General features: G+C 34.1%; 1 protein-coding gene across 1 annotated transcript; it reads right to left on the bottom strand.

The window, feature by feature from the left end:
• Nucleotides 1–3100: 3100 nt before the first annotated feature.
• Nucleotides 3101–14462, bottom strand: LOC126969233 (myrosinase 1-like). Its single transcript, XM_050814587.1, has 6 exons — nucleotides 14222–14462; nucleotides 7814–7950; nucleotides 7073–7737; nucleotides 5163–5480; nucleotides 3856–4094; nucleotides 3101–3321 (listed from the first exon to the last, which is right to left on the bottom strand). Exons 1-6 carry the CDS (start codon nucleotides 14251–14253, stop codon nucleotides 3168–3170), a joined length of 1545 nt encoding a protein of 514 aa, XP_050670544.1. The 5' UTR covers nucleotides 14254–14462; the 3' UTR covers nucleotides 3101–3167.
• Between the last annotated feature and the right edge of the window lie 649 nt (nucleotides 14463–15111).

The raw sequence follows: 15111 nt of genomic DNA, 5'->3' as shown, positions 1-15111 counted from the left end.
AGTTTCATTAAAATCCATTCAGTAGGTTTTGCGTGAAGAAGTAACAAACATACACAGACAGTCATAAACATCGCAATTATAATATTAGTAGGATTACATCGTACTTTTTAGAGAAGAATGAATGTTTTATGTCAATATTCTTAAGGAATATTTCACGTAGAAACGTGGCCTTATGGCTAACGAGGAAGTTTTTGCGTTATAATAACATTGAACGTAGATATCTATACGGACGTGTGTAGTTATATGTATGTATAATAAAAGTTGACCAAAGCCGACCTTCTTAACCGTATTAACTTTAAACCTTACATCCAAAGAATTAACATTGTGTTAAATAAATTTGATTCATAATTATGAGGTTCTTAGCTTCTCAAAATAAATATTCACTTAAGTTGTGTTTATGCCTTTTATGCAGTTTTAATTGTTATCGAAAGCTCAAATTTTATTTTCTAAAATAGTGGTTAAATTACTTTTGTCCTAAGCTGTATAGTTTCCGAGATATGGGCCAAAATGTTTTTTTAAGAGCTCCACCTTAATCTGCGCCTTACAAAAAAAGCGACCCTGAGCCTTTAAAAAAAAATAGGAGCGAAAGTTTAGTACCAGCTTAATTTCTAATTTTACTGGCCTCTCAATTTAAGCCGCTTTTGTTGAGTTTTTCTTGCTGACGGTACTTTCTAGAACTGTCATTCGAGCCAGGTTCTGAGTTAAGTTGACGGACGCAATATCCATTGGCCGGAATCGGAATATATGCATACTATTGGTAAAAAATAGCTTATGGTCTTTCTCATTGAGAGAGTCGTGTTCACGCAGCTTCAAGAGTTTGAGAGGGCTCCTTTCTTGGATCTTCTGCTTATGACTCTTGCCCCAGGTCTTAGCAATACCAACCAGGTCTTAGTCAACTCCCCCTCTTTTTGAAACGTTTGAGTCTTAGAAGGTGATCCATTTACAAGCAAAACCGCCGGTACGCCAACGAACTCCCGAGCCAAAGGTTGAAGCCGCAAATGGAGCACTTAAAAGTGTGCGGACTTGAAAACCAGCGGATTTACTTGCTGCCTCTTTGAACATGATTGAAATTATAATAGCTTAAACATAATATGATGCGAGATCTGATACCAAATAATAAAATTTGGACAAATGAAAAATGAAGCCATACAATTATATATAGTTATCAGTTGGCACGGAGTTATTTGCTATGTACTAACGAACAGGCATTAATTAATTAACAAGGTCCTCTCGGTGGTTAAAGAAGAAATTGTTATCATCATTACGACATATCTCTAGCACGAATTTCACTACATGTTTTGCATTTGCATTACATACTACAACAGAATTATACATTGTAATACAAGAGTGAAAAGTAGGTTATTCTAAGTGAGGCGAAAGCGAGGGTTTTTAATATCACGAGTTAAATGTTTCAACTGTTGAACGGCTGCTGCTTGTGGTGCCAGATCGACCTGTTATAGTTAATAAATCATTGTATTTGATGGATGTAATTACTAATTGTGACAGTAATCACGACCATCATGTTCACGAAGCATCCTTACACAAACAATTAATTCAAGCTCTAATGGTTGATTCATCCAAAATACGATAATTTTTATTTATATTTTTTTGTTACATTTTATGAAGCATTTGATAATTAAAACGCTTTTAACTTTTACACTATTCATATATTGGATGCAGCACCTTACAAACTAATTTGTTATGTTACAGCTATTGTTAAATACTTATTTGATTTGAAAGAGTGGCCGTTGAGTTTCCTGTATGTTCTTCTCACGGGATCAACTTTTTCCGAACATATGGTAGATTCAGCAATTTAAAAGAATTGTTTATAGTGATAATTAAGCGCTTGGTTTAAGCATAATTAAATTAAGTTTATTTGACTTTGACTTTAAAATACTGCACGCAAGATAAACCCAATTAAGAAGATTAAGAAAGCGAAGACATAAGAAATTCATTCAAAAATTGCGAATGTAACATTTTCATAAAATATGGAATAATGAGGCTCTGTCTGACGGTAGGTATTATTCAAAAACCATGAATAAATTAATCTACCGACATAATATAAGTTGTGCCAGTAATACATACATAAGGGCCGAAACACATAACCACGTTGCGCACCGTACCGCCAAAATCGGCAGTGCCCTCCGCCGCTTCGGCGAAGTTTACGGTTGCACACCGTACACCACATCACACATTCCAGCTTTATATCCAGTATCTTCTTTGTCATCTAATTAAATTAATGTAATGTGTCCTTAGCAACAATAGAGCTATATGTTTATTGCGATCCATAGCAAAGATATATCAACAAACATTCAAAACTTACAGCCCTACAGTACGGCAGTAGTTTGTTTTGCGGCACCGCAACGCAACGATTCGCGGCGCGTTGCGTTGTGCCGTCGCAACGCAGTTATGTGTTGCAGCCCTAAGTACATTTTTATCTTTCAACGCCTTTGAGAACTTGCCCCTCACTACTATACAAACACTATACTTTGACAAGGTCAAGAGCATTTACTCTTACATTTATAATTTATATCGCAATGAGTAAATTGAGCTTTATTAAAGATCAAGAATGTCCCACTTAATTAACCTTCTGTTTAATTGAAATAATATTTTCTTTGGTACCTACCCGTTTTAATTATATTGCGTGGTATATATTGAAGAGGATTTCTTATTCGATAATCTTGTGACTATATTAACAATACTATGATTATATTAAATTAAAATCGTTACGGGAAAGTGTACCAAGAATACTGGCAGCATTTCCGCGTTGCATAGCTAGGCTGATCCGTTGACCGAAATAGCTGCCAGCTCTGGGGTTGCCAGTAGCCTTATTGCCTCTGGGTGCTTATTAGTATTATTATCTTATTAGATTTCTTAGAAAAAAATTATTATATATTTTCAGTTCCTTCATAATCTCCGCGCATTAAATAGAGAAAGTGTTCCGGTTTAGACAGACACTTTAAAAACCACCAATTAAAAGTCGTCAGCCTTATGACGTCACGCAACGTGAATATATCAAGTTTCCATCACTGTTAAATGATCTTTTTTAAGGCTTATAGAAAGAAGAACAAAAAATAACATAAGAAATAAATTTCACCAATAACAATAAAATATAAATATTTAATTAATCTTTAGTCAGATACTAATTCCTCTCAACATATAATAATTTATGCGACATTTATGTGTTTTGGCATAACAGGTTCGTAGTTCATATCGAGAGTGCGAGTGCGGATAATCTCCTTGTAGACATACGCAGACTTGCGAGGAGTGCGAGTACGGGATGTATCGTTGAAATCTACTTCATATAGACCGTATTTTTCCCTGAAACAAGTGAATAATTTACGAGCTCTAGAGTAATGCTTTCAAGATTTTAATATCAATCTAAACGATGTATATATAGGTTTTGATCCGTTCCAGAATTAAATCAAATAAATACGAGCTTAAGATACAAACTAAATAATGGATGTTAATCATTAATAATAATTAACCTGGTACGGAGCTTTTGTTGTCATCATTATTAATTGCAACAAAAAGCTGAACTTCAACGTTCTTCTCAGGACTGAGACATACTATTTCGAATGGGTGATAGTTTTTTGATGTTCAATGAGTGATTTTAATTCCTTAATCCTTATTTTAATTTGATTAACCTTGGAGACTCGGGAACAATTTAGACAGAAACTAAAACGGCATAATTGGATTTTCGAACAAAATCAATATTCCTAGCCAGGAATCGAACCCATTGATTTTGAAAAAGATACATCCTGTATTATAACTCCGATTGATAGAATCACTTATAAGGATCTAATTCATATTAAGGAAGTATGTTAGTGAGAAAATATACTAGTTTAAACTTACGTGTAGCCATTAAACCATTCAAAGTTATCCATCAAACTCCAGGCACAATAGCCGACAATATTTGCACCATCGTGTATAGCATCAAGCATTGCAGATATGTAACCTCGATAATATATCACACGGTCTTCATCGATCAAGCCAGTACGAGTTGCATATCCGTTTTCAGTTATCAGAATTGGCACATTATTGTATTCTCTAGTAATGCGTAGAATAACCTTGTAGAACCCCCATGGAACATACTGTATGAACAAATATAAAAATGAGTATGAAAGGCAATTTTGTGTTTAGACATTTTCCTAGACTGCAATACTGTCGCAAAATTGATGCCTTAGAGATGTGGTGTTGAAGGCAACTCCTAAATATCACTTGGACGGCTTTCAGAAACAACAATTCCTTCTTAAAGGACTGAAGATAAAAGAAAGGCTACCGTTGACTGTGCAATTACGGATTCTGAAGTTCTTTGGCCACATCTTCAGTAATTAAGGATCGATTGAGGGGTTGGTAGTGCAGGGTGAGGTGGATAGGAAAAGAGCGAAAGGACGCTCAACTATGCGATGAATGGATCTGATCAAAGCAGTGAGCCAGACAAATGTGGTGGAGTGCTCCCGTAATGCAACAAACCGCCAAAAGCGGAGAAGCATTGCGTGGGAGGTAATGCGACCGGAGAAACGAGACCAACGGTGACTAATGTTGCATCATCATAGCGGCCACGACCACCCTGACAAGAGGGACAGATTGAGAATAATGAAAAGCAATTGCTATTTGATTAAATTGATACTCAATCCCTTGATGGGAGGATTTTTGGTCATAAAAACTTTGATCTCTCAGAAGCTATAAATTTTAACAGCAGTATAGATAAAGTAATACTGTTATTAACAATACAAAATAGTTCACATCATATATACCGGTTTCTTTGGGACAAATACATGATTTGATGACTGACAAAATCGCCATGGTCGATGAGTTGGTGATGTTTAGCCTAAAGATGGATGACGCTCATAAAAAACAAAGCAAGATCTGACAGCTAGTCGTTCATGGTGGTAATTGGTCATAAGGTCATCTCACAAAGTTCGTGTGATTCCTGTGGTGATGCAAGAGAATGTGGGTGGCGGTGATAACTTAACTCCAGGTGATCCGTACGCTCGTTTGTCCTCCTTTTCCATAAAAAATAGATCCATACATTATTAGTATACCATAAAATAGAGAATTTATAAGACCACTAACACACATATACATATACACTATACATATTCTTAAACAATACGATGACTTAATTTTATTTAAGTTTATGTAATTTATTTACTTACCAAAGTTGAATTCGATTGTCCTATTTGCCATTCCGGTCGTTGGTATCTCATATATCCGGCGTCTGCGTCATAAGATGGTCCTGTCAATCTACTGTAATAGGAATATGTAGTTGCATTGCGATATGCGAAGAATGTAGAGTAATGATTTAATCCAAAAATATCAGAACTGCCTCGAATATATTTTATTTCACTTGGCGTCAGCTCTGGCAATCTAGATCTTAATAGACCCTGTCGTCTACTAATAACAGCTATCCTTTTCTTTAAACCATTTGGAAAGTCGCCTCGTTTTGAATATATGGGGTGCGCATATATTCCCCACTAAAATTAAGAAAAAAACTGGTTAATATACCAAACTAACTTTTTTGTATGACAACAAGGGACGAGACGAGCAGGACTTTCAGCTGATAGTAATTGATATGCCCTGCCCATTACAATGCAGTGCCGCTCAGGATTCTAAGAAATCCAAAAAGTTCTGCGTGGCGCTACAATTGCGCTCGTCACCTTGAAACATGAGATGTTAAGTCTTATTTTGCCTAGTAATTTCACTAGTTACGGTGCTCTTCAGACCGAAGCACAATAATGCTTACACGTCACTGCTTCACAGCAGAAAAATTCGGCGTTATGGGTATCACATTCATAATCTCGCCGACATCCTGTGCAAAGGAGCCTCCCAATGGTAAATACCCCAAGTCGCCTCTTACGACACCCTTGGGCATGGCATAACTTCCCTAATACTTTTATGCCCCGGGGAAGCACAGGGCAAAAGGATGCAAGTAAGGCTTTTACGGAAGGATTGTTAAATTAATAGATTCCGAAGCGTTATGAACTACCATTCAGTCATGTGAGGAAAGTTAAATATTGATTGTACATCTTTGCTTGTGAATCCCCCCAGTAAATAAAAATATAAATCTAATGGTGTCGCATCGCTAGTTTCATAGATGCTGTATTAACTTATTATTAAGATAGATTAGATATAAGGTAGCAAAATCAGAAACTTTTCAGTAAAATACAGTTGGTCTACTAAATTACTTATACTTTTGTGAAACATTATCACCTATATAATAGAAACGGCTTAACTCACGTTCAATCGGTGTAAGGTGCCGATTAGTTTTTGACCAACCAGAGGTCTTTTTGAAGCCATTGATATCAACTAACGGCTTATTGCAATAACCACAAAATAGTTAAAAAGTTTTCACTATAAAAACAGCGAATGTAAAAGCTTATTAGGCTTACTAAGGTAGGATAAAGTCCTACCTTAAATTAGGCAATCGTTATACTATTGATGACTAATAACTCAATGATCCAACAATCAACGAAGAAGTCTGATTTTAGGTACATGAGAAGCCCCCTGGCTGAAAGCTCAGTATATTGACACCGTACAGTAAACATGCTTCGCATCATAACAACATAATCTTCACCTAAACAATAACAAACACTAGAATGATTCTACAGTGGCAAATTGTGAACATTACTATTTCTATAAAGATACTTTTTGATGAGTCTTTGCATTGTAGCTAAGTTTACAATGAGCGGTCTTTACGGATTGTTCATCTAATATGAAAATTATTTGTACTTAGATGACTTTTTTCTATAAAATTGTTTTGATCGTGTTAAGTATAAAATGTAAGGATAGCTATTAGAATGGATGGCTAGTTTGGTCATGAAGATAATATGATTAATGAAACTGCACGAAGTACAGTGAATCTGGACGGAAGTGTTGGGAAAAATCCAAATGGGTATGTATCGAAAAGGAAGCAAATGGAAAGGTTAAAAGTAAAAGAGATTGTAGGTTGGGCTGATACAAAGGGAATAAGCCATTAGTCTACCAGGTCGATGTGAAATGGTGTTCTGTTTTCCACAGAACACCATTTTCAGCATGTTAGGTATGTGATACAGTAAAGTGGTCTTACCCAGAAGTTAATTGCATCATTAGCTGCTTCTACATCGTTTACAGTGTCCGGTTCAAACCATTCTGCATTTATCGAAATAAATATTATTCCATGCTGAATAAATCTAAATTCTTCGTTATAAATATGAAATGCTCTTGCATGTGCTAGAAGCAAATTCTTTGCACATAGATAATCTGCTTCTCCTGTTAAGTTAAAAACTGGCGCCAATTTTGTACCACCATATCCAAAGCTACATAACTGATAAGGCTCATTTATTGTTATCCAATATTTAACTCTATCTCCAAACAGAGCGAATACAACTTTCGCATAATCGCCGTACCAGTCAATAATATTGGGGTTAACCCACCCTCCTAGATTCTGCAGCTTTTGTGGCAGATCCCAATGATATATTGTGACTACAGGTTGAATGTTATACTTCAGCAGTTCATTTATCAATTTGTTGTAATATTCAACACCAGCCTTATTTATTTTGTCTGGAAAGCTTGTTGGAAGTATTCTGGTCCAAGACAGTGAGAACCTGTAGAAGTCAACACCAAGTTCCCTTAACATTTCAACGTCTCTTTTATATAAATAATAAGAATTTGCTGCAACATCTCCATTGGTGCAGTCTGCGCTATAACATGGCCTAGAGTGTGTTAAATTATCATAAACACTCTCTGATTTACCTGAAAATTTAATGTCTTTATTATGTAAAATATTTAACAGATATATGTAGTCTTGCCAATATAATATGCTTCTTACCGTCAACATTCCACGCCCCCTCGATCTGATAAGACGAGGTTGCAGTACCGAGTAGGAAACCGTCAGGTAAATTTCGTACTTTACCTTGCAGATATGCTTGACATGGTGATAGGATCTGACAGAGAACAACAAAGAATCTGAAAAAAATATTCAAGTTTCCTGTATTTAATATTGCTTGTATATTTTGTTCTTTCTTAAGTTTAATACTCCACGAACTGAGACAGCCTAATCTATTATCTATATCTGTATTTAAAATTACACAAACAGTAATGCAAAATAGTAATAGTCATAATAACAAATAGCTTATACACTAACGCATTTACATATAACACGTATTGAACGTCAAAAACTACCACCCATTCAAAAAAGACGGTCTCTGACCGTAGAAGAACGGGAATCTCAGCGGTATTTATTTTTGTATAGATTACAATGTAATATCGTACAATAAACATTTATAATTAAAGAGCCTAAAGCAGTTCACTTCATTTCCAGTCTGTGGTATCATTAAGAAAATTGTTTATGCTATAGTAACCTTTTCCACACAAACGTTTTAATCCTTCAATATTCGGTCCCCATTGCAATTAGGAATCAAGAGTAATGCCAATAAATATAGCAGATTCCACCGGTTTTACAACCTCTCTTTAATAAAATACTCCCATCTTTCGTTTTATGACTATTTAACAATAAGGTATAGGCGCTAAACCAGTACATGATGTCAGATAGAGCATTGTTAACTTCGTCCTATAAAACTTGACTTCTTTTCACTTTGAATATGAGTGAAGTGTCATCAACAAACAATACTACCTTGTATTTTTTTCTACAAGGCTAGGTCGATCATTTATATAAATTAGGAAGAGGAAGGGTCCAAGAATAGACCCTTGTGGTACCCCCTTACCGAGAAGAGCCACGATTCATAAATATACAAATAGATTTTGTTTTACTCCATTTCAAAATATAATACTGTTCAAATTAATATCTCTATGAGTTATATAATTCAAAATGACTATAAACGATATAACCTCAATCAAGCCCAATTAAGCGGTTGCTAGGTTACGCTACAACAAAATTCGTATTTACGTCTCTCGGTTATGACAAAAATTAATGCAGTAATGCGTTGCCATAGTATTATAGATACATACCTGCCGCAAATCAGATCCATAATCAAAATATTAGTGATGGTTAGTGTAGATATTGTGTACAATAGATACCTTATATTAATTATATGCTTGAGTGCTATTCGTCGTTGTAATCAAATCAAACAATGTCCGGTAAATATTTTAGAATAATAATTCTTTAAACGAAAAACTATAAATAACTTTTACAACAGTGTAATTCATATAATTTATAAAACTAAGGCTGCGATCTATAGAGCGCAGCTACTTAAACTTTGCTCAAACTTTACTTACGTAAATCTTTGCTGAGTGTAAGTTTAGCATAATCTTTGATTTCGTTTTTGTAGTCATTTCAAAGCTGAAATTATGCTAAGCTTTAACTAAGACAGCCCAATGCAAAAATCAAGTTCGTGTTTCGCAAGAGTCCCTATTTCTTTCATTGATTTTGCGTTTTAAATATTCTTTGATCAAACTAGCAATAGTCGCGATATTCTGTAAATTGCAAAATCAACAAAATCGCCGCTTTTGGTACTAATTAGCAACAAAAAAGCTACAAATTTTGGCTTATTGGTTGATTAGAGGGTCACCGATTTACCATGTTTTTATGCTAGCTTTGTATGAAACTAGCAGTAGACGCGATTTTGTGCAAATGTCACAAGAAACTAAATCGCCGCTTTAGGTACTAATTAGCAACAAAATTTTAGCAATTTTTTTAAATGCAAATACGGAACGAGTTGAGCACTACGTTCAGCTGGTGATAATTGATACGCCCTGCCCAATACGATGCAGTGCACTCCATATTCTTGAAAAGCCCAAAAATTCTGAGTGGCACTACAACTGCGCTCGTCAGCTTGAGACATAAGATGATAAGTCTCATTTGTCCAGTAATTTCACTAGCTACGGCGTCCTTCAGACCGATATACAGAAATTCTTACACATGTTACGAAATTTAAAAGAATTGTTTAAAAACATTTGTGTGGGAAAGGTTACTATAGCAAAAACGATTTTATAATAAAGCGAACACCCTCAGGCTCTTTAATTATAAATGTTTATTGTACGATATCACATTGTAATCCATATTTTTATATTTAAAAAAAAGCCCGCTAAGTTTCTTGCGCCCATTCTTCTCAGGTCTGAGGCAATCTCTTTAGAATGGGTAGTAGTTTTTGACGTTCAATAAGTGATCTTGAATCCTATTTTGAATAAAAATATTCGAATTTGAATTTGAATTACTGCTTCACGGCAGAAATAGGCGCCGTTGTGGTACCCATACACTAGCTGGCATCCTGTGCAAAGGAACCTCCCACTGGTCCACTTATCTGTTTCCCATTTCCCCTTGGCATGCATCTTTCCACATAAAATTCACTCGAGCTGCGGTTAAGTGCGTAAGTAAGTAGAATACTTAAGGCGTTAATAAATTAACTTAACAGTAACCTTTAAAACTAGTCCTTCTCAGTTGATTGACATTTTTTGTAATATTTAAAAGATAAAATGATTACATATCTATGTAGGTAATTAATTAAATACTCAATTATATAAAATACGAACCGTCAAAATCACACATTAATTTGATTAAGGTGCAATAAAAGTGTTATTTTAATTAGTTTATGTAACCCGGCTTGAATATATTAAAAATAAAAATTAAGATTATTGAATATATTTTTTCTATTTCTGGAAGTTTCTTTTCCTATTATCGTGCGCAAAGTTCGATTTTACGCATGCATTTGCGTTCGCAAAGTACCACTTTCCCACACGTTGACAAGAGCGTGCGGGAATGTAGCTGAGCGTGCGGGAATGTAATCGAGCGTGCGGAAATATACGTACATACGTACGTATGAGCGTACGGGAATGTTTGAAAATAATTATAGTGATCAAACTTTGCTCAACTCAATACGAAAAATAGTATACAATACTCGTACGCACGTAGGTCATGCTAGACTCGCTTCACTCGTGCGGCCTACTTTTCGCACTTGTATCGTAATGACGACGATTGACGGACTAATATAATACTTTTTTAAGTCGCAAAAAAACTTAAGATAGGCTAATGTTAACAAAAAGTGAGGGGTCACGTTTCTATCGCTCCCTACTCTCCCGATATCGGCACGGAGTACACTTTTTGAAAGAACAACTCAACTTAAATCTAGCTTCTGGCAGAACACTGGGTACAACTAGATATGTTACAACTTTTGATACAATGTTTTCACTATTCGCAACTCACGTAACTTGTGATGTTCATGTCACGGACGAGTAAAAAAATAAGAACTCCGTGTCACCTTACACAACAGTGAGGCAACAAAACAAGCCGGTAAACGTGTAAATACATACCCCACGCATACACTTACAGTAATACAAGCCGATCGGCCGCCATTATGATTTTTGCCATCGTCTGTGACAGATCAGTTTGCGTCGCAATAAAATATTTTAAAAATGCCGTCGTGCGTTGTGAAAAAGTGTAAAAACAATAATAGTATAAAAGTATTTGTGGATATATGATTGTTCAAGGGAGAAAAAGTTGTGTAACTGGTATAGCCCGTTACCTGATACACACTAGCATAAAGGTGCTTCACTTCCTAATATCACGGTGCGGAGTCCTTCTTTTTTTACTAGTCCGTGGTTCATGTATCGTTTTTTAGTTTTCATAAGCCTATTGTCACACTATTTACCAATGATGTTACTATTTCCGAAATAAATAATGTAATGTAAGACATATATATTTATGTACCATAATTAAAGTTATATATTTAATCAAATTAATGTGAAGAAATATATGAATATAATATGAATTTAATTTTTACCTTTTACCTATCACAGTCTCTCAAAGAAAAAGTTAAAGAAATTATGACTGTTCATTGTCAGTACATTTATGAAAAATTAATATACGTTCACAATAATCGTCACCTTTTAACTCGTAATAATGATTTTCATTATTATAACACTAGAAATAAGGGATTGCTTGTAAATTATTCTAGTAAGCTTCATAAGATACATAATAGCTTTATGGGTAAATGTATACACTTTTATAATAAAGTTTCAGCCACTGCTCAGGCATTATCTATAAATAAATTTAAATGATTTATTAAAAAATGTCGTAAATCCATTACTATTTCACAACTGAATGTCTAAGTGATCCGACAACCTGGGACTAGATTATGATTATTTTATAGCAATAGCAGTGATACTATAATATTGAGAGATAAAAAGAGCGTAAAAAAAGAATGCTGTGAGAGTTTCTTGCGCCGCTTCTTCTCTCTCAGAGCGCCATTTGTTTCCGAAGTAGTAGTAGCATATAGTATATTAGAAATGACATCAAAAAGAATTCTAAAGGAATCCATTTTGAGAAAATAAATGCCTTTTATATATATTTTAAGATAATCGTTTTTAAGGAGTAAACTCCAGTTACGCGTCGGAGCTGATAATATAATATTATAATATTGACACACTTTTCACACAAATTATCTTGCCCCAATTTAAGCATATATAGCCTGTGTTATGGGTTACAAGACAATGATATATTTAATACAATATACTTACTAAAACATACATAAATTCATATAAACATACATAAATACATTTAAACATCCATGACTCGGAAACAAACATCCATATTCATCTGATACTCGTACGCACATTGTTAGTGTATTACACAACACGCAAGCAATATCAGAATCCAAGAGATGCGAAGTACGCAATTGAATTGATATTATGGTCAAGGAAGCAATGTTCAATACTGAGTCGTATCGCTTTGGTAATATTGCATTGCCACCGATAGATATTAAAAAAAATCAACCATCCATGTGTTTAATCTATTAGCTACACAGACTCTGATAAACTGTCAATCGGTTAGTATTTTCTTTGATCTACGCGAGTCTTACATATTTAAATATATAACTTTTTAAAGGATTAATAAACGTGAAGTAAAGTTATTCTAAATAAACTTTTTGTCTTTATCGTGTATTCATGCAGAGTTAAAAGATTGTTAATGCCGAGTGGTATATTACCATTTGTTTTTCCAGGGTGTAATCATGACAACCCTCCTTTTTTTTAATTTATTTATATAAGGATCAAACAGTTTCATACAACTATTTTAATAACTATGAGTTAATATAAACCTTTAGTTTCCTGTGTTATATACAGGTTATGGAGCATATATATACATAAATTTTACGTGTAAGAAGGTGAATTTTATAAAGTATATAAAATATGTATAGATACTATAAAATCTTATAGGAAAGTATATAACTTATTTAAATTTATCACTTTTGTTTTAGATTTTAAGGTATGTTTTTAATTTATTTATGAAGTTACAAAATATATCAATATGATTAAAGGAGTTATTATAAAGTCGACAGGCACGTCTTATGAAACTTTTGTGGGTAAAACAAGATCTTCTGATCGGAATTGAGAATAAAGGTTTTTCTTTACTGTCACGTTCACATTTACGAGGTATCCTAAATGTAATCTTCTGTAATAACGCAGGGGCGTCAATGACATAACTTATGATTTTATATAATATGGTTATATCGAATTTGTCACGACGGTATGATAGAGATTCTATTTTATGTTTGTCTAATGATAATTGGTAATTAATGTATTTATCATGTCCAGTTCTAAATTCTAGAGCCTTAATAAACTTTTTTTGAATTCTTTCTAAACGATCAACTTTAATTTGATAAAAAGGTTTCCAAACTGCACATACAAATTCCAAGTCTCTTGGTACAAAACTATACCCAACCATAAACTATAGACAACCCTTCTTCACACACGGCCAACAAAACTAAATCATTTTTAGCTTCCGAAAAAGTACAACTCGTCACCCATCCTGCACATAGCCCCGACCTAGCTCCCTGTGATTTCTGTATTTTCCTCAAAATCAAAGATTTGATGAGAGGTTTCACTTTTACCAATTCCGAAGAGGCAGTGATAGCGTTCAATGAGCACGTAGAAAACATGCCTTCAGATCCGTGGTTCTCCTGTTTAAAAAAATGGTTCGATCGCATGAAGAAATATTTAAAATGTAAAGGAGAGTATTTTAAAAAGCAATGATTATAATATTTTGTTTATAACATGTTGTTTTTTTTTAGTTACGCAAAACTTTTAGTGTGACCTACGTATACTTGCAATGGTTATTACTAATTTAAATGGTAAACAAAAACTTTGCGGAAAAAATCATTCAAAATCCTTGGCCTTAATAGGACGTATTACTATATATTATATTAAATACAAATGATTATCATTAGATTATGTGATTCATTTTTTAACAGCACTTATATTTAAGGTTTGAGTAATAAATACTTACATAGTTATCATGGGGGAGCTATAGATATTCATGACGCCTGCACTTCTCTGATATCCAGCACGTTTTGATTTACAATACCATGAGAAACATGCCAATTTATAGCCTGTTAATATGTTTTTTAACGTCCGTCTTAGCAGATTCTTTCTCAGTATTCGGTTACGTATTTTCGTTCAATATTATCCTCAATTCTTTACACTATTAATCGAATTAATAATATCAAATTCCTCCTGACACACCTTTTTAACTGTTAGTCCAATTTGTTTCAACTAAACCATTACCTTGTTCACGCGAATTATAAATGAAGGTAGGCCTTTAATCGTTCTCTTTTAAAGAGGTGTGTTTTAATTTTAAATTTATTATTCATGAATCAAGATCCGGATTTCAAAATTAAATAGACACATGCGATTTATTTTTTAAATTTGTACGAATATAATAAGTACTCGTTCATCATTGAAAGTATATTTAAACAAACTATATTTTAATCGGTTCAGTTTCTTGACTCTACATAGTGTTCATGTGACGGTTTGATGTGCTCTCCACAATAGGAACTGAAGTCTGGACAATGTATACACTATATATTGTTCACCAAGCTTAGAAATTCCTAACGAGGGTGCAGGACTCAGTACTCTCGAACAGTCAAATTCATTAATATTAACATTAATATTAATATTAATATTAATAAATACTCATTCAATTAACTCCATTCCGCGATCTTCTCCAGAGAAGATTCGAGATAAGTCAAGAAGAATAAGTTTCTTCCTGCCTGACCTGTATAGCTTGTGTATTCGGCAACTCTGGTATTGTCATCTACATAACAGTGTATGTTAGAGATGTTCATTACATATGATGGACGCCTGCATATCAATCATAACTGATATGCAGAAGAAATG

This window comes from Leptidea sinapis, chromosome 17, assembly GCF_905404315.1.
Source record: "Leptidea sinapis chromosome 17, ilLepSina1.1, whole genome shotgun sequence".
In the NCBI taxonomy this organism is placed as follows: Eukaryota; Metazoa; Arthropoda; class Insecta; order Lepidoptera; family Pieridae; genus Leptidea; species Leptidea sinapis.
The sequence above is the reverse complement of the archived record's forward strand: the minus strand, read 5'-3'. Positions and strand labels throughout refer to the sequence as shown.

Coding starts and splice junctions, on each gene's coding strand:
- LOC126969233 (XM_050814587.1), bottom strand. CDS start 14,253: ATGAATATCTATAGCTCCCCCATGATAACTAT. Junction 7,738..7,813: donor GGGGGCGTGGAATGTTGACG/GTAAGAAGCATA, acceptor TTAAATTTTCAG/GTAAATCAGAGAGTGTTTAT. Junction 4,095..5,162: donor GACAATCGAATTCAACTTTG/GTAAGTAAATAA, acceptor TTGTTCATACAG/TATGTTCCATGGGGGTTCTA.